Source organism: Phascolarctos cinereus, unplaced genomic scaffold, assembly GCF_003287225.1.
Source record: "Phascolarctos cinereus isolate Bilbo 61053 unplaced genomic scaffold, phaCin_HiC Scaffold_3;HRSCAF=262, whole genome shotgun sequence".
NCBI lineage: Eukaryota > Metazoa > Chordata > Mammalia > Diprotodontia > Phascolarctidae > Phascolarctos > Phascolarctos cinereus.
The window spans coordinates 100355764-100376104 of NW_027555736.1; the positions used below are offsets into that span (position 1 = coordinate 100355764).

The following is a 20341-nucleotide window of genomic DNA, read 5'->3' on the forward strand; positions in this document are numbered from 1 at the left end:
GTTACAAATGCTGCTGCTGATGATGACAAAGGTGAAATTGCTTTCATACTCACATTTGTACCGGAAGCAGTAGGAGAGAAAGTGGGATTTGACTGAGCAAAGGACCTTGTTGGAACCACAGCAAATGACGATCCAATATTTGAGGCAAAATCTAAAGGAATTACATAAGGCCAGTGGGGAAAAAAAGAGACAGTCACATTGCTTTCAAATGTCAACTGCCTAGGACTAAGAGGGAAAAGGGATTTCTTTTAAAAATGCTTTCTAATGTTTATCATGATTATTTCTCAATTTCTCTCGGAAACACTTAGTATTGACATAAAGATCTACTTTTAAACAAGCAACACGGAAAATATCAATATGTGAAAAGCAGAATACGTTTGATTTTCTGAAGATTTTTAACTTTGGAAGATGGGACACGGAGGAAGTCATGGGGTTGACAAATCTCAAACAAGATGTCATCAGAAACCTGACTTCATATTCATGTTAGTAATTCTCTGGACACTCCTTACCGTCAGTTCCAGGTGCATTAAAAACAGCTGTGCTGTTAGGTGAGGCACACAATGCTCCTTCTGCTGAGCCAACAACACATCGAATACCCGCACTAAAGAAAAAAAAAATCAAAGGGAAGGAGTAAACATAAAAAAGAAGAAAAAGTTAGAAGAAAAAGAATAATATATTTACCTTAGGCTTGGAGGGGAGATAAATAATTACCAATCATACAAATGTAGAATTTGAGAGTTGGAAGGGTCTTCAGTGACCATCTAGCCCAACCCATAGAAACACTCACCTTAATACACCTGAAAAATAATCTAGCATGTGCTTGAAGATTTCAAATAAGGGGGAACCTACTACTTCCTAAGTCAGCCCATTCCACTTTTGGACAGCTTTAATTTTTTGAAAAGTTCTCCTGACATCAAAGCGAGTTTGCCTCTTTCTAGCCTCTATTCTTTGCTCCTAATTATACCTTTTGGGGTAAAAATCTTATCCCTATTCTTACATTATTGGTGTTCAATTGTTTTTCAGTTGTGTCCAATTCTTCATGTCCCCACTTGGGGTTTTCTTGGCAAAGATACTTAAATGGTTTGCCATTTCCTTCTCCAGCTCATTTTATAAATGGAGAAACTGAGGCAAATAGGGTTAAGTGACTTGCCCAGGGTCACATACCTAGTAAGTATCTGTGGCCAGATTTGAACTCAGGAAGATGACTTCAGGCCCAGTACTCTATCCAATGAGCCACCTGGCTGCCCTTATTCTGTATGACACTCTTTCAAATGCTTGAACACAGCCATTGTTTCCCAGTTTTCTTCTTCAGGCTAAACAATGCCCCCTGTGCCAAGTTCCTTTGACTAATCATCATATGTAAAGCACTTTGCAAACCTTAAAATGCTAATATAATTGTTACCTATTATTTTTAGCATATGACATGGACTCAGTTCAGTGAATGGGGTGCCCTCCTGTGCACCCTCTCCAGCTTCTCACTGACATTCTTACACTCTGGTGCCTAGAACTGAATCTAATACTCCCTACGTGGTCTGACTAGGGCAGAGTACAAAGGGTGATCTCTCTTTATGCTTAGAAGATATGGTCCAAGATCACATTGGTTTTGGGTGCTGCAACATCACCTTGGTGACTCATAGCTTGAAGCCCACTAAAACCCAGATCTTTTTCAGACAAACTGCTCTCTAACTGTGATGCCATTTTGTACATATGAAGCTGAATTTTTAAACACAAGTGTAAGATGTTTACCCCTATACTGAATTTCATTTTATTAGACTTAGCCCACTGCTTTAGATTGTCAAGATCTTTTCAGATTATGACTTTGTTACCCAGTGTGTTATCTCCTAGTTTTGTGTAACCTGAAAAATGTTGTTATATCATCTATGCCTTTCACTTAGCCTCTGCCTCAGTTTCCTCAACTATAAAATTGAGATAATAATAGCACCTATTTGATGGGGCTCTTGTGAGGATCAAGATGTCTATGAAGAACTTAGTACAGTGCCTAGCACATAATAGGTGCTGAATAAATCCTTGTTCCCTTTCCCTTCCCCTTACCCATTTCATTGATGAAAATGTTAAATAGTACAGTATTATGCACTGGTTCCTACAAAGTTGACTTGGAACCATCAATGATTCCTCCTTGAATATGGCCAGCCAATTCAGGTCTGAAGGCATCTAGCTATTTTATTGTCTAGCCTAAAGCTCCCCATCATTCTTACAAGAATAATATGAGAAATTTTTATCAAATGTGTTGCTAAAATCTAGGCAAACAATATCTACGGTTGTCCTATTTACCAACTTAGAAACCCTTCAAAAATCAAAACTATACTTGATGAAAAAATTTTAAATTAAAACAACTCTAAGGTACCAATTCAAGCCACCAAATTGGCAAAAATAAACAAAAATGGCATAACTCAGAGCTTGAAGGGATATGGGAATAACACATCCTCATACATTGCTGGTGGAATTGAAAACTGGTGAAGTCTTTTTGGAAAGCAATCTTCCAAAATAGTGTAAGAGTTACAAAAAAGAATCATGCCATCTACTCCAATAGTCTAATTTTCAAAATACATCTTAAAATGTAACTTTAAAAAAAGCTCTCTTCAAATGTATTTTTAGTACCAATATTTGTGATTAAAAAAACTGAAAGGAATTTAAATGGCCAACAATTTGAAAATGAGTGAATAAATCCTATCATATCAATACAATGGGATACTATAATACAATTTAAGACTGACAAATATGAGGAATATGATTAAATATAGAAAGATTACTATAACATGATGTGAAGTAAAGAAAACAGAACCAAAAATTAAGTCTTCACATTGATTATCATGTAATAAAAGGGAAAAAAAAACATAATGAATATGAATGGATGAAGTGGTGTGGATGAAGATGGAGGAGGGATTAACAGAGTATTACTACCAAAGGTCATTTTTAAGTTTAAAGAGTTATAAATACAAGCTTAATTGGTTTTGGTTTTGTTAAAAGTTAAGTTTGCAATAAATTATTTATTTTCAAAGGAAAAAGAGACTGGCTAAAGGAAAGGACTTAAATGTCCATCCTCTTCAAATTCTTTGAGAACAAAGGACAAACAAAAACAAATGGTCATCCACTTTTGTCAGCAGAACTCACCTTTCAGAGAAGGTCATGCATTTCTGAGTGTGCATTTTCCCTTTGACATGCTGCTCCCAGTCCTAGGTCAGAAGAAGATGATGAATGATCAAAGGTCACTCTAGCACATATTGAAGGCAGATGAGTAACAGTAGGAAATCACACTTATATCATACTTGATGGCTACTAAATTCTTTCTATACATTATTTCACTGGCTCCTCATAACAATGCTATGAAAGTGGTATTGTCCCCCATTTACAGATGAGAAAACTGAGCTGAAGTGGAGGTCTAAGGATAGAATTCTTAAGATTCTATAGGATCGTCAAGGATAGAAGGAAAATTCTTTCTGGAGAGACAACATATACATATACAAGTATATTCTAAATATGTACAAAATAAATACAAGGTCATTTGATGGGAATAATATCTGAATCATCAGGAAAGACTACATGAAGAAGGTGGTATTTCAGACCTCAGATATGAAGGAAACTAGGGATTCTAGGAGACAGAAGTAAGGAGGAGATGCACTCCAGGCAGGTGCAAAGTCAGGGAGATAAGAGAAGATTTCATGTGTGAGGAACGGCCAATTTGGCTAGAGTGTGTAGTGTGTGTAAGAGAGTGATAATGGATAATAAGGAAATAAAGATAGGTCAGAGCCAAGCTGTGAAGAACTTCAAATGCCAAGCAGAGGAGTCTGTACTCAATTCTTCAGGCAATAGGATGCCACTGGCGTCCACTGAGCAGAGGAATGACACGGTCAGACAAGGTCACCAAGCTTTCACGGTGGATAAGGAAAGAGCGTGTAATAGACCAGGTGACATGAGCCAAATGCCCTGCCCTTCTCTGCCTTACCTTTAGATCAAAGACTTTTTTATCACAGATGGTGCAGATGTGTGGCAGGTGGAGAGGTGCAATACCATGAAAGTCGTTTAGCTCATGAGCCTGGAGAGGCCTCATGGACAGCATGGGCTCCTCCTTCCCTCGCCGCTGGGTGCCACTGAAACTCTGCTTCTTGTTGAAGGAAGCAGGGGTCGAAGGCCCAAACTTGGTGTCTGGTGTGGGTTCTTCTGGGTCATACAGCTCATAGGATTGGCTGATTGGTGGCCATTCCCATTGGTTATTTGCTCCAGTGCCATCGAGCAGTGGGTCTACCTCTCCTTTAGGACCGCCTGTGGAGGGTGTATTCATGTGCTGCTCTCCAGGGAACCCCAGGGGCTGTCCTTGGGAATTGGGCCCATAAAAGTCTTTGGTGAAGCTGGCTTGACCATCTTGCTTTGGGTGCCCTGTATGACTACACTGACCCTCATAGGTCACCCCAGCTGAGGTGGCACCCGATGTTGGCAGAAAACTCGACTGATTATCAGCATCTGAACCATAGGCCTGAGTACTACTAGCTTTACCATAGTCATAGAACCCCGCCACAGCAGGAACAGGGCCAGTTTTGCTGATGCCCAGGACAACTGCTGGTTGATTAGAGGTCTGAGATATGACCCCACCAAAAGGATGCATCACCATGGTATTGGTAGCCTGGCTGGGCAGGCTCATGGATGGTCCCAGGCCCTGTCCTTGACTGGGAGGTGAAAACGTGATTCCCCTGGAGGAAAACCTGGCATTTGGCATTACTGCTGGGTGCTGGGGGGCCCCAGCGTGGCTGTGCGGGGTAGTAATCGCAGATGGATGTCTCAGCTGGCTGAAGAGGGGCTGAGACATAGCCACTTTGGAGAGGACCTGGTTCAGAACCGTGGCAGCCGCAGTGTTGCTGGTGACCGCGGACTGTGCCAATTTCAGCCGGTGGAGAGTCAGCTGGGCTTGCAATTGGGCCAGCTGAAGACTTGCAGGTGATGGAAGCAGAGGACTTGGATTACTGACAGAAAATGGGTTCTTGTCCAGCAGCTTGGCAGCACTGCAAAGAAACAGGTTTAAATTGGTTTTTATTTTAAAGAATCACTTATAAAGGGGGCAGCTAGGTGGCACAGTGGATAGAGCTCTGACTTTGGAGTCAGGAGGACCTGAGTTCAAATGTGACCTGAGACACTTAACACTTACTAGCTGTGTGACCCTGGGCAAGTCACTTAACCCCAACTGCCTCACCAAAAAAACAAAAAACAAAAAGAATCACTTATAAAAGACTACCTAACACAATCTCTGTCCTTGAACTCAAGACCCACAGACAGATTCTTTGTGGGCCAAGAGCTTTGCTTACCACCCCAAAGTTCATTGCTTCTTGTCCCTCAAGAAATGTCTGTAGAGAAGGAAAGTCATATATCCTTAGCAAAGAAGGGGGCAGGGGGATGCAGTGACACCCAGGGCCCTTTCTGCATTCTAGCCAAACTAGACAAATCATTCTTGGTATTTTCTTATCTTCCCTTTCCCACTCCATGCCTTTGCTCATAGCACAATGGGTGCTTACAAAGTAACACACCTGGCCCCTCCATAGGTACTTGTTGAATGGCTTGCCAACCTTGAATGGCTTTCACAGGTGCCACTTGATTTATGGGGCTTTCCCTGATCTCACTTGATGGAAGCGATCACCTCCTCCTCAGATATGTCACTGAACTTTGTACTGGGATGGACTTGTAACACCCCGTTTTGTATTCGACTGTAAGTTCCTTGAAGTCCAAGGACCATGTTTTGTCGTTAGCCCTTTTAGTGTTTGACATAGTACCTTGTATTCCAATGGACGCTCACAGTTCTGTGAGAATTATCCATGAATAATTCCTCACTCTCGTCTCACATTTTCTTTTCTTTCTTTCTTTTCTTCTCTCTCTTTTTTTTTAGGCTGTTGGGGTTACGTGACTTGCCCAGGGTCACACAGCTAGTAAGTGTCAAGTGTTTGGGCTGAGGCCCGATTTGAACTCAGGTCCTCCTGACTTCAGGGCTGGTGCTCTATCCACTGCGCCACCTAGCTGCCCCTCACATATTTTCTTACGGGTGACTTGTGACATATATAGATAGCCTTTCTAATCTTTGTGGTATGACCCAAGACCTTTGTCTTAGGCTTGTGCTGAAAATTCAAAACGAATTTCAAAATTCAAAAATTCAAAATCCGTATTACATTGTTCAGTACACAGGATAGACTTCACACAATAAGCAAAGCATATAATTAAACAAATGATATGTGGGGGGAGGTTTAGGATAAAGAATTTTCTACATTATACTTAAAACACATCCAGGAAAGGTTTGAGGGAGGGCGGCTTTGCTTGGGGAGTTCAGTTCCTCAATCAGAGAAATGTTACTTTCTCTGTCTCTGTCATGAAATAAGTGTTCAGGGAAGTATGAGGCTAGGGACAGGAGTCGGTCAGGAAAGGAGCTGGTACAGGATCCTCATAGCATACAATTTCCACTCGCCTCCTGAGTCATGTATTCACCGTATGGCTTCATTGCTTTGTTTGAAGTGAATTCCTAAAACAGTAGGCACACCCATATTTAAATGCCAGTACAGAAACATATTCCAAAATCAAACTTCTGGATCATCTTTTCTCTCCCCTTAATGAATAATCAAGGGATGATTACATTGGACTAAAGGTGCGAGCCGACCAACAGACAATACTCTCTCCCTCGGAGTGCAGAGCAGGTCAGCTGTATTTTAAGAAGCTTCTGGAGGGCAGACAAGGATGAAGATACCTTTGCTCTCTGGGGAGGTTTTCATGGCTCGGGGCAGCAGTTGGAGTTGGACAGGGACAAAGATGCAGAGGGAGGAGGGTTAGGAAGGTGCTAATTGCCTGAGTAGGTGAGAATATGAAAGGAAGCAAAGGATGGTCAAGGGGCTGGTGATAGACCCTTAATGCTAGCCAGTATTAAGTAGCTAAGCTTTGGAAGAGCAATTAGGCTTAACTCAAAACCCTATCCATACAGCAGCCAAACCTCCCTACCAGTTTTTCCAAAACACACCCTGTCCTCACTAACAAGGTGCTAATGAGGTGCCAAAGGAGTTTCTATAACCAGAATGGGAAAGGATTTTTTTTTTCTGAGAACTCAGCTGGATTTTCCCCAAACACAAAACAACAAAAAAAAACAACTCTGGGCTGTATTTTTGACCAGGAATTGTTGGGGTTCGGGGTCAGTAGGGAGAGAATGCGTATAGAAGGTTTATCTTTTCAACCCGGTGTTGTCCACCATTTTAAAATACTTGCAGGCTTGGCATAGGGAACCAGTAATCTTGGAATCAGGCCCAGAATATACAGCTGGTGGTCGGTTTACCCTGAGACCCAGCACAAATCAAGAAGAAAGACCTGTCTGCCTACCATTGATAGAACTCTACTATTTGCTTGACAAAATCTTAACTACTGCTAACTTGATATTCAATTTGAATAAAAGTTTATCTATCCTTATCAATTAAAACTGAAAGGCTATTTTAGAACGAAAAAATGTAGAGATGCCAAAAATAAGTGGGAAGTTTAACAGTATTTTTTAATAGCTCATCTTTCAAATGTCAGTATCTACCACTTCATCACAGGGCATTAACATAAATTCGCTTCTGATACATGAAGGAAAATTATGTGGAGGATTTTCTGTGGAAAGAATGAATACCCCAGTAGTCCTTTCTGCTACCCTGGAAAAGAGGGGAAAGGCCCTCAGACGTGGCATCTGACAACAGCTGGTCCAACAATAAAGTGGCACTGATCTCCTGCCCTTTAGACTCCAAGTAGAAGTGAAATCTCAATAATCAAAAGTCTCTGGCTTCTGATGGTTCACTAGCTTATGAAAATAATGTTGTCAGTCAATGTGGCCCATGGGGAATAATTTCACACCATCCATTCTAGCTTTGGTATCCAGGCACTCGAGGTTAGGAATTAATCTAGCATGAAATAAACTTCTCAATGAAATAAGAACCATTCCCAACTGCAGTAGCCTATAAGAGGGCTGACACAAGCATCACCACAGCTCACCATCTGCCATGACAAAGGTGACTTAGGGAATGGGGACAGAACTGGAAGCAAGGTAGAACAAAGACATTATCTCTTGTATACAGTGTTATCCAAGCCAGCCATGAGATGCAAAATGTTAGCCCCTGAAAAGACTTTTTACCTCAATTAGTACAATCAGCTTATTTTAGTAAAGAGGAAACTGAGGCCCAGAGAAGGGGAGTGACTTTCTCCTGGTCACACAACTAGTTAGTGGCAGAGCCTGCACTGGAACCAATATTTCCTGCCCAAAGGTTTTCATGCTGCAAGGCAATATTTCCCAGAGGGCAAATGAGCCTAGGAGGCAAAATACCTTTTTTGAATTTTTTTTTTTGTGGGGAAGGAAGATGGGCAGAATGTTGTTTGAATCCTGTGTGCATGTCAGCAAACTAAGTTCCCTGAAGGAAAGAGGCATTTTGCTTTCTTTTTTCTCTCTCTTTTTTATATTAAACATTTATTAAGTTATTTATTTTTAGTTTTCAATATTCACTTCCACAAGATTCTGAGTTTCAAATTTTCTCCCCATCTCCCCCCTGCCCCTGCCCCAAGAGGGCATGCATTCTGAATACTCCATCCCCTAATCTGCCCTCCCTTCTATCACCCTCCTTCTCTTATCCCCTTCCCCTTTTACTTTCCTGTAGGGCAGGATATATTTCTATACCCCATTGCCTGCATATCATATTTCCCAGTTGCATGTGAAAACAATTTTTAACATTTGTTTATAAAACTTTGGATTCCAAATTTTCTCCCTTCCTCTCTCCCCACCCACCCTCACTGAGAAGGCAAGCAACTCAATATAGGTTGTACTTGTGTAGTCATGCAAAACACTTCCATGGTAGTCATATTGTGAAAAACTATATTTCCCTTCCATCCTATCCCGCCCTCCATTTATTCTATTCTCTCTTTTAAACCTGTCCCTCCTCAGAAGTATTTGCTTCTGATTACCCCCTCCCCCAATCTGCCATCCCCTCCATCATCCCAGCTGCTCTCTTGTCCCCTTCCCTCCCTATTTTCCTGTAGGGTAAGAAAGATTTCCATACCCAATTGAGTATGTATGTTATTCCCTGCTTAAGCTAAATCCTATTAGAATAAGATTCACTCATTCCCTCTCACCTTCCCCCACTTCCCCTCCACTGCAAAAGCTTTTTCTTGTTTGTTTTATGTAAGATAATTTACCCCATTCTACCTCTCCCTTTCTCCTCTCAGTATAATCTTCTCTTACCCCATAATTTTAATTTTTTAGATATCACTACATCTTCAACTCACCCTGTGCCATCTATCTATCTATCTATCTATCTATCTATCTATCTATCTATCTATCTATCCATATAATTTTTCCCCTCCAACTACCCTAATATTGACAAAGGTCTCATGAGTTACATCTTTGCATGTAGGAATGTAAACAGTTCAACCTTAATAAGTCTGTTATGATTCCTCTTTCCTGTTTACCTCTTCATGCTTCTCTTGAGTTTTGTATTTGAAAATCAAATTTTCTATTTACCTCTGGTCTTTTCATCAAGAATGCTTGAAAGTCCTCTATTTCACTGAGTGTCCATTTTTTCCCCTGAAGGATTATACTCAGTTTTGCTAGGTAGGTGATTCTTGGTTGTAACCCTATCTCCTTTGACCTCCAGAGTATTATATTCCAAGCTCTCTGGTCTCTTAATGTAGAAGCTGCTAAATCTTGTGTTATCCTGATTGTGACTCCACAATACTTGAATTGTATCTTTCTGGTTGCTTCCAATATTTTCTCCATGACCTGAGAACTCTGGAATTTGGCTACAATATTCCTAGGAGTCTTCCTTTGGGGATCTCTTTCAGCAGGTAATCATTAGATTCTTTCCATTTCTCTTTTACCCTCTGGTTCTACAATATCAGGGCAGTTTTCCTTGATAATTTCTTAAAAGATGATGTCTGGGCCCTTTTTTTGATCATGGCTTTCAGGTAGTCCAATAACTTTTAAGTTATCTCTTCTGGATCTATTTTCCAGGTCAGTTGTTTTTCCAGTGGGATATTTCACATTATCTTCTATTTTTTCATTCTTTTGGATTTGTTTTACAGTGTCTTGATTTCTCATAAAGTCACTAGCTTCCAATTGCTCCATTCTAATTTTTAAGGAAGTATTTTCTTCAGTGTGTTTTTGGACTTCCTTTTCCATCTGGCCAATTCTGCTTTTTAAGGCCTTCTTCTCCTCATTGGCTTTTTGGACCTCTTTTGCCATTTGGGTTAGGCAATTTTTTAAGGTGTTATTTTCTTCAGTATTTTTTGAGTCTCCTTTAGCTAGCTGTTGACCTATTTTTCATGATTTTCTTGCATCATTCTCATTTCTCTTCCCAGTTTTTCCTCTACTTCTCTTACTTGCTTCTCAAAATCCTTTTTGAGCTCTTCCATGGCCTGGGACTGATTCATATTTTTCTTAGAGGCTTTGGATGTAGGAGCTTTGACTCTGTGGTCTTTTTCTGGTAGTATGTTTTGATCTTCTTTGTCACCAAAGTAAGATTCTATGGTCTGACTCTTTTTGCACTGTTTGCTCATGATCTCAGCCAATTACTTAAGTTATAAACTCTTTGTTAAGGTAGGGGTCTGCTTACAGTGTGGAGAATGTACTGTCCCAAGCTTTGGGGGTTTTGTGCAGCTGTTTTCAGAGATACTTCTAGGGACCTGTAAATTTTCAGTTCTCCTAAGGTGGTATGATCAATGGCAAGGTGTTTACTCCTTTGCTGGCCAATACTCTGATTTATGAGTGACCACAAGCACTCTTTTTACCTTGGAGCTGTGAGGAGGATTCTCTCTGTACTGCCACCACCAGTTCCACAACACCAGTGCTCCTCCTTGCCACAGGACTGCCACCCACAGCTGCAACCCAGATCCAAGCTTGAGCAAAGCAAGAGAATCCTGCCTCAGCACCAGCAAAGAGATCCCTGCAATCTCCCTCTGATCAGCCACTCAATTCCCCTTCTGTCTGTGGCCTGAGAGCTCTGGAAGCAGCTGCCAGCTGGGGCTGTGCTGGGACTAGGGTTGGGACCCAGCTTCTCTCTCACCACAGTCACAGACCTTTCCTACTGATCTTCTAAATTGTCTTTGGTGTTTGTGGGTTGAGAAGTCTGGAAACCACCACAGCTGCCTGTGATTCAATCTCTGAGGCCTGCTCCAGGTTCTCTGAGGCGTGGTATTTGCCTGCGTGCCCATACTGAACTGCTTTCCTCTCCCAGCCCAGTACAACAGACCTTTCCAATCAACCATCCAGGTTGTCATAGGCTGGAAATTTGTTTCACTCTGTCTTTTTGCTGCTCTAGAATTTGTTTAGAGCCATTTTTATAGGTATTTGGAGGGGTTTTGAGGGGAGAACTCAAGCAAGTCACTGCTTTTACTCTGCCATCTTGGCTCCACCCTCTGAAAAAGGCCTTTTTCAAAGAGCATTCCATCTTTACAAGCCTGTGGGAGACCATTTTGTGACCTGGGCCTTTGGAGTCTCAACTAGAACATCTTTACCAGTGGAAAGACCAGTTCTTTTATGAAAGTCAGACAAGTCTACTTCTTTCTAAAAAGTCTGCTTGCCTTTACTACTTGGGGCAGTGGCCTACCTGAAGAATCTTTTCATTATTTTTGCCTGGATCCTCTCACAGTCTTTGCTAGTTATTGTACCCCTACCCCCCCATCCCTAAGAAGCAAGGGATGGCAGTGGTATCCTCTTGTCCTTGACTTCCGAGTGGGAGGGATTTAGGGAGTTGGGAATGGTTAGAACTTGCAGTATCCATCCCTCTCCCCCACTCCCTGCCCTGCCTCTACTCCCTGCCTAGCCTATTGTGCACAATACCATTCTATCACCCCTGATCAAGTTCACATTTGAACAAAGGAAGAAGGCAAAAGTTAACCTAAGGAACTGGGCAGTCAGCTTGAAGGCATATTATATGGCCCCTGGAGAATTATATGTAAATGAAGCACTTAAATATGCACTATGGGAGAATTTATGGATGCATCATTTTGATTCATCTCAGCCCATAGAAAGCTCACTGCCTCAGGGCTGCTGTTTAATTCTTCGTTCTTAATTCACCACGCAGGGAACACATACTGCATGATTAGATAAAACTCTACTCTTGCCATCTTTGAAACTGTTGGGTCTATTTTTATAAGCACACCCATAGCCTGAAAATAAAAATAAAATTTGAAAGACAAATAGTTGTACTTATCATGTCTGGAGATTGAGGAGATACAAATTGAATGTTGCCCATAGTTTTATTCCATGGTGTTAAAAAGCTATACAATAGGTATGACTTGACAGCCCCCTTCTAAAAGCTACTGGTTTAAAAAGTCATCTTGCATTTTACTCTGAAACCTAAATAAGATGCTATGATGAACCCAAAGAGTGGTATAAAATGTGCTCCATTCCGGGTCTCCTTGCTGAAGAGAATCGAGTTACATTTCTGGTGCTGTAATAGAAGGAGCCACTAGGTGGCGCAGTGAATAGAGTGCCAAGCCTGAAGTAGGAAAGGTTGATCTCCTTGGGTTCAAATCTGGCCTCAGATGCTTACCAGCTGTGAACCCCTGAGGAAGTCACTTAACCCTGTCTGCCTCAGTTTCCTCACCTGCAAAATGAACTGGAGAAGGAAATGGCAAACCACTCCAATATCTTTGCTAAGAAAACCCCAAATAGAGTCACAAAGAGTCGTCTAAACAATGGCCACCTTTAGGAGAAAGAGAAAGGCCTCATTCTGGGCATCTGGAGAGCAGGATGAGCTATTGCAGAAGTTCTGAAAGCATGGCCCATTGGGTTCCCAAGACCCTTTCAGGGGAGTCCATGAGGTCAAAACTATTTTCATAATAATACTAGAGATTATTTGCATAATAAAGTATTGCACCCTTTTCCAAATACCTATCTGTGTGAGGCTACATTTTCTTCATATACTTAAGTAAAATAATGTATCCTAATAGATTTAATGCAGGGGCAGATATGAAAATCCAGCTGTCTATTTAGCCAGACATTAAAGAGTTTAATATTCTATTTTACTCTGCCAGATGAGTGGCAGAAGAACTTCCCTCACAAATATACTGTTTGCCATTGATGTAGTCCAATGCAAATTATCTCAGAGGAAAATAAAATCTTAAAGTTATAAATAAAAAAAGCCCTAACTATGCATTTTGCCAAAAATTAGTTGAGAATGACTACCCTATTTAGAGTCCATGTGCTAGGTACTAGCTGGATAGCTTGATCCCTGCTGCTAAAAGCTAAGCTGTTCAGAGGAATCTTATCACACTGTGGCCTCTTCCATGAGGAACTGCCAGTCATACAGGTGTTTGCTGTGTATAACTGGACCACTGCATCAGAAGTGTCACACCATTTAAGAGACTGATGAAAAGACTAAATAGGAAGCCTGTCCAGGAATACCACTGCTGGAATTTGTTGACCAGACAGCCACTGCTTTCTTAGAGTCTAGAGGAAACAGACTTTACTTACATCCTTCCCCTCATTCTGTATGGAACCCACAAAGGAGAAATTAAAAGAGCCACTTGGGTGGTCCAGAAAATATCAGTCAGGTGAGGCAGGTAGGCTGGGAAGTGACACTTTCCCAGAAAACGTGAATGGGGCGTGGACAGGCTCCTGTTTGTCTAGAAAATGATGGGGGAAAATGCTATTTCCAATCACTTAGAACTCTTTATTTTCAAAGTCCCCATGGTCTATCCCCAAAGACTATCCCAAAGGTAGAATTGGCTTTGTGTACACCACTCCTATAGGAAAAGTTGTATCAACAAATTTCCCTCTTTAGGATCAATGGAATCCTTAGAGGGAAGTCACATAAGTTAAAGGACAGCTTAGGAGAAATTTCAGAAACTGAAATTACTTGGGGTGCTGGAACAAATATTTCACTTGTCAGAACACTTACTCAAGGCATACAATCTCATTTATCACCTGGTATCACTCATAACTTGGGCCACTGCCACAGCTGCTTAAACTCAGGAGCAAAAAAATTGAATTATAAAGCACATCACTTAGGCCAAAAGAAACTGGACTGATAACATTTCCAATTTGACAAGACATCTTCTTTAAGTACAACTAACCTCTTTTCGTGTCACAGAAACTTTTAGAAATTACAGAATAATGTTTTTGAATGAATAAAATACAAAGAATTACAAATGAAACCATTGATACCGGAGTGTGTGTGTGTGTGTGTGTGTGTGTGTGTGTGTGTGTTAACAAGTTTATATACCCCTATTCTAAGAGAGGTAATCCCATTTAGGGATCTTATTTCACTTTGTCAGTCAGCCATATTGAACTCTCCTCCGTAAGACCAAATGGTGAATTTGTGGGTTAGGTACAAATTGAATTAAAACAAAAAACAAAACAAAACACACTACATTTATTAAGCAGCTACTTGACAAGGACACTGTGGTAGTACAGAGAATACATAGATAAATAAAAACACCAGTCCTTGCTTTCAAGGAGTTTACAATCTACGAGTGCAAAATGTCTTCAAAGGAAAAGTTCATGATGCCACTCATTCTGGGTTGGGGGCTTTATAGTAACATCAGTTCAAACATATACAGTATACAAAATCACACACAAATGCAGAGGTTTTGCTTTTCAAATGCCTACCACAAGTAGACTCATTTCTATTTGTTCCATCTACTAGGATGTAAATTCTTCCAAGGTACAGAGAACATATTGTACTCTGTGATTATCATGAGATTTAAGACTCTACTACATAGTTGGGAGCACACTACTTGATGGTGATAATAAAACAGTAGTCCTATGCCTAAAGTTCAGACTCTGGTTAATGTCACAGAATCACAGAATGCCATATCCAGAACAGAATTCAAAGCATGTACTCCAAACCCCTCCTTTTCCTTCGGAGAAAATTCAGGCCCAGAGAGTTTGTGTGATTTGGGCAAGGTTTCCTGGCTAGTTAATAATGGCAGACCTGGAAAGCTGGAAGTAGAACCCAGCTGTTCTGACACTTCACAACACTGCTTCATTCATATTCACCAGATAAGTCTTTTAAAGAACAGAGAAGGATTTCTCATCAACCAGGTTTACAGAAGCTTCATACACATTCAAAGTCCTAACAATAACTGGTGTTTAATAGCCTGAGCTTACCCATTTTCTTTCTGTTTTTCCAAGGTTTACCACAGATGAGACTTCTCTAAGCTTGAGACAGACTAATCTCATAACATTGTTGGACTTTGGACATGGTATTGCTGAGAGGCAGTATGGGTAGTGTAGAGGAGAAAGAGCGCTAGATTTGAAATGAAGAAGATCTTAGCAAGTCACTCTGAACCTCAGTTTACTCAACTGTAAAGTGAGGATAACATCTACCTCTCAGGGTGGTTGGGAAAATCAAATCAAATAACAATGTATGTAAAGTGCTTTGCAAATCTTTAAGCACTACATAAATAAAAGTTATCGTCACGGAATAATTTATTTTGGAGAAGCACAAATATCCTTGTTGTCTGATTTGTATTCATAGCTATAACCTTCTGGATTTATGAGTGATCTCTGTTCTAAACCTAATCACCAGGCACTTACATAAACTGTGCCCAGTGCTCTTGTTCACTAGACAGCTCTTCTCACTCAGTTCCCGGAACCACAATGCTATCAGTATTTTTATACTTGGCAAGTTAGGGTACAAATATTTTGCAATTTCGAATTAACTTGGTAGGCTATACCAAGGTGTGCAAAAGGGAACTGATAACTTAACAAACAAAGCCAGAGAATAAACACCTCATTTTCTTAACTCAGAATTGACCGAACTAGAAGCAAATGAAAAAGAAAACCTCATTAACTTGTTCAAACATTTATTAAGAACTCATTATGTGCAATTAGAAAGCATATAACAGGAGAACAAATAAAAATAAATAACCCTGAGTATAAAATCATTCAGAAAGGACTTCAGAATATGGTTTAAAATGTGTTTTTGCATATTGGATAACAATTTTGTCCATTCCAGCAATATATTTACTGTAAGATGGCATGAAATAGAGAGGCAGAGTGGGAAAATGGGCTTTACAGTGCTAGAGGGGGAAAAGGCTAGCTTTGAAATCAAGAGTGCAAATCCCAGATTTTGCCAATTACTTATTGTGTCACTTTGAACAAGTCACTTCATTCCCAAGCCTCCATATCCTCATCTGTAAATTAAGCGGCTCAGATAAAAAAATCAACTCAGTATTGGAAATATAGTGATGGACTTTGAGGTAGAAGGACCTGGATCCAAATCTGGCCTCAGAGACTTATTAGCTGCATATCCCTGGGCAAGTCACATAACATCTCCAAGCCTCTGTTTTGCTAGTTTGTAAAACTAGACTCACAATAGCTGTGTCACTTACCTCACAGGGTTGTCGTCAAGATCAAATAAGAAAATGAATGTAAAATGCCCTATAGCAGCACATAAATGGCCGTTGTCGTTATCCTGTGAGTAATGACAGCCAGAACACTTCTGAGAGGCAACATGATAAGGCAGAAAGAACACTGGCATAGTAACCAGGAGACCTGGGTACAGGAAGGGGAGGAGGGAGGGGGAACAAGTATTTGTTAAGTGCCTACTATGTGCCAGGCTCTGTGCTAAGCTCTTTCTTTAGAAATCTTATTTGATTGTCACAACAATCCTGTGAGGTAGATGCTATTATTATCATCTCCATTTTACAGGCATGGGAAAAGGCAGACAGAGATTAAGTGACTTGCCCAGGATCACACAGTATCTGAGGTGGGACTTCAGGTCAGGTCTTCCTGACTCCAGGCACAGGACTCCATCCACTACGGTACTGAGCTGCCTCTAAGAAGCATAGAATGGGGCTGTATTAACCCTACTAACCTCATGAACAAAATGAAAGGAAAGGTCCCTGGGTTCTAAATGTGGAGATTATACACTTAAATGCACTTTCTACATTTTAAAGCACAAATACATGTAAGTTACTAGCTGTGTGACCCTGGTCAAGTCATTTTTTGCCTCAGTTTCCTCATCTGGAAAATGAACTGGAAGAAGGAAATGGCAAACCACTCTAGTATCTTTGCCAAGAAATCCCCAGATGTGGGGTCATGGAGAGCTGGACATGACTGAAAGGTATCAACAACAACAACAATAACAAAATTTCTTGCAAACAGTGATATGTGACTTCCTCAAGGACAGGGTCTGTTTCATTTTTATCTTTGTATCCCTAGGGCTTAGGACACTACCTGGAACATAGTAGGTGCTTAATGCTTGATGATTGATTGAATCATCATAGGGAATAGGATATTTATCTTTTACTCCTCTGAATTATCCACAATAAATTCACAGTTACAGAATTCAAACCAATTTATAATAAAAGTTTAAATACATTTTATGAGTTAAAATTGACACATCTGAGTTGACATAGATGATTGCAGAGACCAATGACCAGAGTACTGTGGTGGTAAGACCACTAATTCACTGAAGCTCTGAAATATATAATGTGCAGATACCCATTAAGATGAATTGAAGGGCTAAAAACCTAGTTGTTTCTCCTTCACAGTGGATATTTTAACCAAAGGTTTCATGAAACCATCTACAAAAGTGGGGAAGAATTGTGGTGTGCATTGGTGAAAGAATGGAATTTTACAGGTCTTTTGAAGATATATTTAAGTAAATTTTAGGCACATATCATAAAGTCTTATCAAACTAAATGGCAATTATGACAAATAATGAGAAAAAAACTCCATTGGAATTTGGGAGATACAGGTTCTAGTCCTGGTTCTATCATCAACTAGTTGTATGACTACTTCACCTCTCTAGACCTCAGTTTCCTTTTCTGTAAAATGAGAGTCTGGACTAATGAAATCTAAGATCCCTCTTATTTTTGTGGTTCTACAATATTCTTTGCCAGTGAAACATAGTAATGCAATTTTTAAAAAGAGGTTTTGTTTGTATTTGATAGGTACACAAATAATACAGAGATATTGTGAGTTCCAAGCAGGTAAAAAGTAATGACATTTAATATGCATGAATTTTTAAATTATCAATCTACCTAAATTTCACAATCAGGGTTTTTCTCCTTTTGTCCTAGCAGTTTCAACTATTACTGTTATGAACATACATGATTAATCCAGTGACTGCAGTCCTATAAGGGATTCAATACGCTGCTTACTGTTGGGCTGCCTGGAGTGCAAACATTCAAATCTTGCCCAACCTTAGTAGGACCTTTCTGATCATTTGGTTCAGGCTAATTAAGCATCTGTTTTTTCCCCCCAAAAGTTAAGATCATGTTTCTGTTCACATTGAGCTTAAAAAAAACAAAACCAAAAACAGAGAAACAAGATAAGCATAGGTTCCCCCTCAATGAAGCTCTTCAAACAAAGCTTGAATGATTACTTGCTGAGTATGTTAGGTGTGTGGGGGTGGGGCTGGGGGACTGGTTCTTGTTCAGGTTAGACCAGCTGGCCTCTAGGGCTCCTTCTGAGATTCCGGGATTCTGTCTGCCCATAATGAGAATGTTTCATTTCAACTCCCTTGATTAAAAGAACAAGACTTGAAATCAATAACATTTTCTTTAAAAGAGCAAAAGCTCTGAAATCAAAGTGGTTGAAGTTGCTTGGCCATGGACTCAGAAAAAAAAATTCATAATAACAGGCAAAATATGCTCATTCAGAAGCCTGCTGAATCTTACTTACATATGAAACAAGCTACTATTGGCTTTCTCTCCATAATCTTTAGAAAAAAAAACAAGACAACAGTTCTGTACAGGTTACAGCAGCAAGAGAACATGCCCCTTTCAGCACTGATCAGACAAGCTGTACCAGTTGATCAAGTGGGCTGTCTAGATTAAACATGCACACAGGCCATTCCACTTAATTTCCTGGTGGGGAGGAACCCAACCACAAACCGAACTACAGTGAAAATCCAAGTAGACCAAGACCAACCGTGGCAGAGGACTGAAAATAATAGCTAAACTTGATGGCCAGTTTTACACTGTTAACTATTTTTTGGCTTTCTCTTCTGCTGACTCCATCCATTGCTAATTAGGAGGAGTCAGGAACTGACATGTACTGAGCTCTCTGTGGTAAAATTGATTAGTATATTATTATGGAAAATAAGGAAGTCATTTTGTTGGAAATATCAAATTCCACAAAATCATATGTGGCAGCTGTTTAGTACATGTAGGGGTGGGAAGGAGTGTGTGAAAATATTAACCCCATCCTCCACAGTCATCTGAAGTCTCTGAAAGGACATGCAAGAAAGAACTCCCAAGAAAACACGAGCGGCAACTGGTAGGCAAAGTTGTAAAATGGCACATTTTTGGTTAAAAAAAAATTCCCACGATGTATGTTCTACGTGCACCCATTTTTAAAAGTGTGGATTTATCTTTTATATGTTTGCAAGCAGACAACCAGTAGGTGCTCCTACTGTGTATGTTGATGCCGTTTATTGAAGTGAAAGAAGAAATGAGGTGAGTCATACCGTGTTGCAGCCTGCTACAGCTCATTACGTTTGTGTAAAAAATGTATCCCCAAATCTCATTTTAGGAGCTTAAACATTTACTGCTTTCTTGGGGGCAATTCTAAAAATTCTACTTTTGAAATCCAGCTTGGAATTTAACTTCTAGTGTTCTCAGAGTGGTAAAGAACACTAACCAGCACATTACGTCTGGTTAGTAAAATTCTGTGTCGTTTTGAAACACTCTCTTTTCGGAAAGGTTCTTTCTTCACTAATTCGGAGATTCCCTCCTCTTCAGACTGAATGTGTTCTCCACTTTTCAGAAATGGAGAATTTTATAGGTTCAGCTCATCTCAAAAACCCTACCTTTCACTTTCTGCCGCTCAAAAATTCCAGGAACGCAAAAATCTTTCAGTCCTGAGAACTTCTCATATTTTGGGAGTCAGGCAATTCTAAATGTTTTCTTTTCCATGCCTGGGTATTCAATGATCTTAGGAGCTACCCTAAAGTCAGACTTTTGTTTTTAAAAATTATCTGATCACTCACATAAACAAAAGCACCATCTAGACTCGCTAACCCAAAGCAGAGATGTTATTTTCACACTGAATGTGAGATCTACACGACTGAGGTCACGTGTCAACCTGCTGGTGCCGGTGATTTGGGGGAAAAAATGTAGTAGGGTAAGAGGAGAAGGAAGGAAAACAGACCAATTGTGTATGCATGCACAGAATCTTAACAATGAGAAACTTATCAGGAGGGCCACGTGTATTGGTGAAATGTGAAGAACATGACTCATTTCTCCTTTGTATGGGGGAAGACGGGGATGACACCATGCAACCTTACCTTTCTGAAAAATATCAGGGTGCCAGGCACTGAGCTCTGACCTGTAGGGACTGGAGCCGCGGGTCATTTTGGATGTTGTGAATGTGGCTCCCTAGGAAATT

At 40.3% G+C, this 20341-nt stretch overlaps 1 protein-coding gene across 1 annotated transcript in view; it reads right to left on the reverse strand.

Moving 5' to 3' along the window:
- Positions 1-20341, reverse strand: part of RBM20 (RNA binding motif protein 20) — a 239187-nt gene that overhangs the window by 56863 nt on the left and 161983 nt on the right. The window contains exons 2-5 of the mRNA XM_020988006.2: positions 3965-5015; positions 3133-3194; positions 510-601; positions 54-151 (exon numbers count right to left, since the gene is read on the reverse strand). Of these exons, the coding sequence (XP_020843665.2) occupies positions 54-151; positions 510-601; positions 3133-3194; positions 3965-5015 (1303 nt within the window). The remainder of the gene's footprint in view (positions 1-53; positions 152-509; positions 602-3132; positions 3195-3964; positions 5016-20341) is intronic.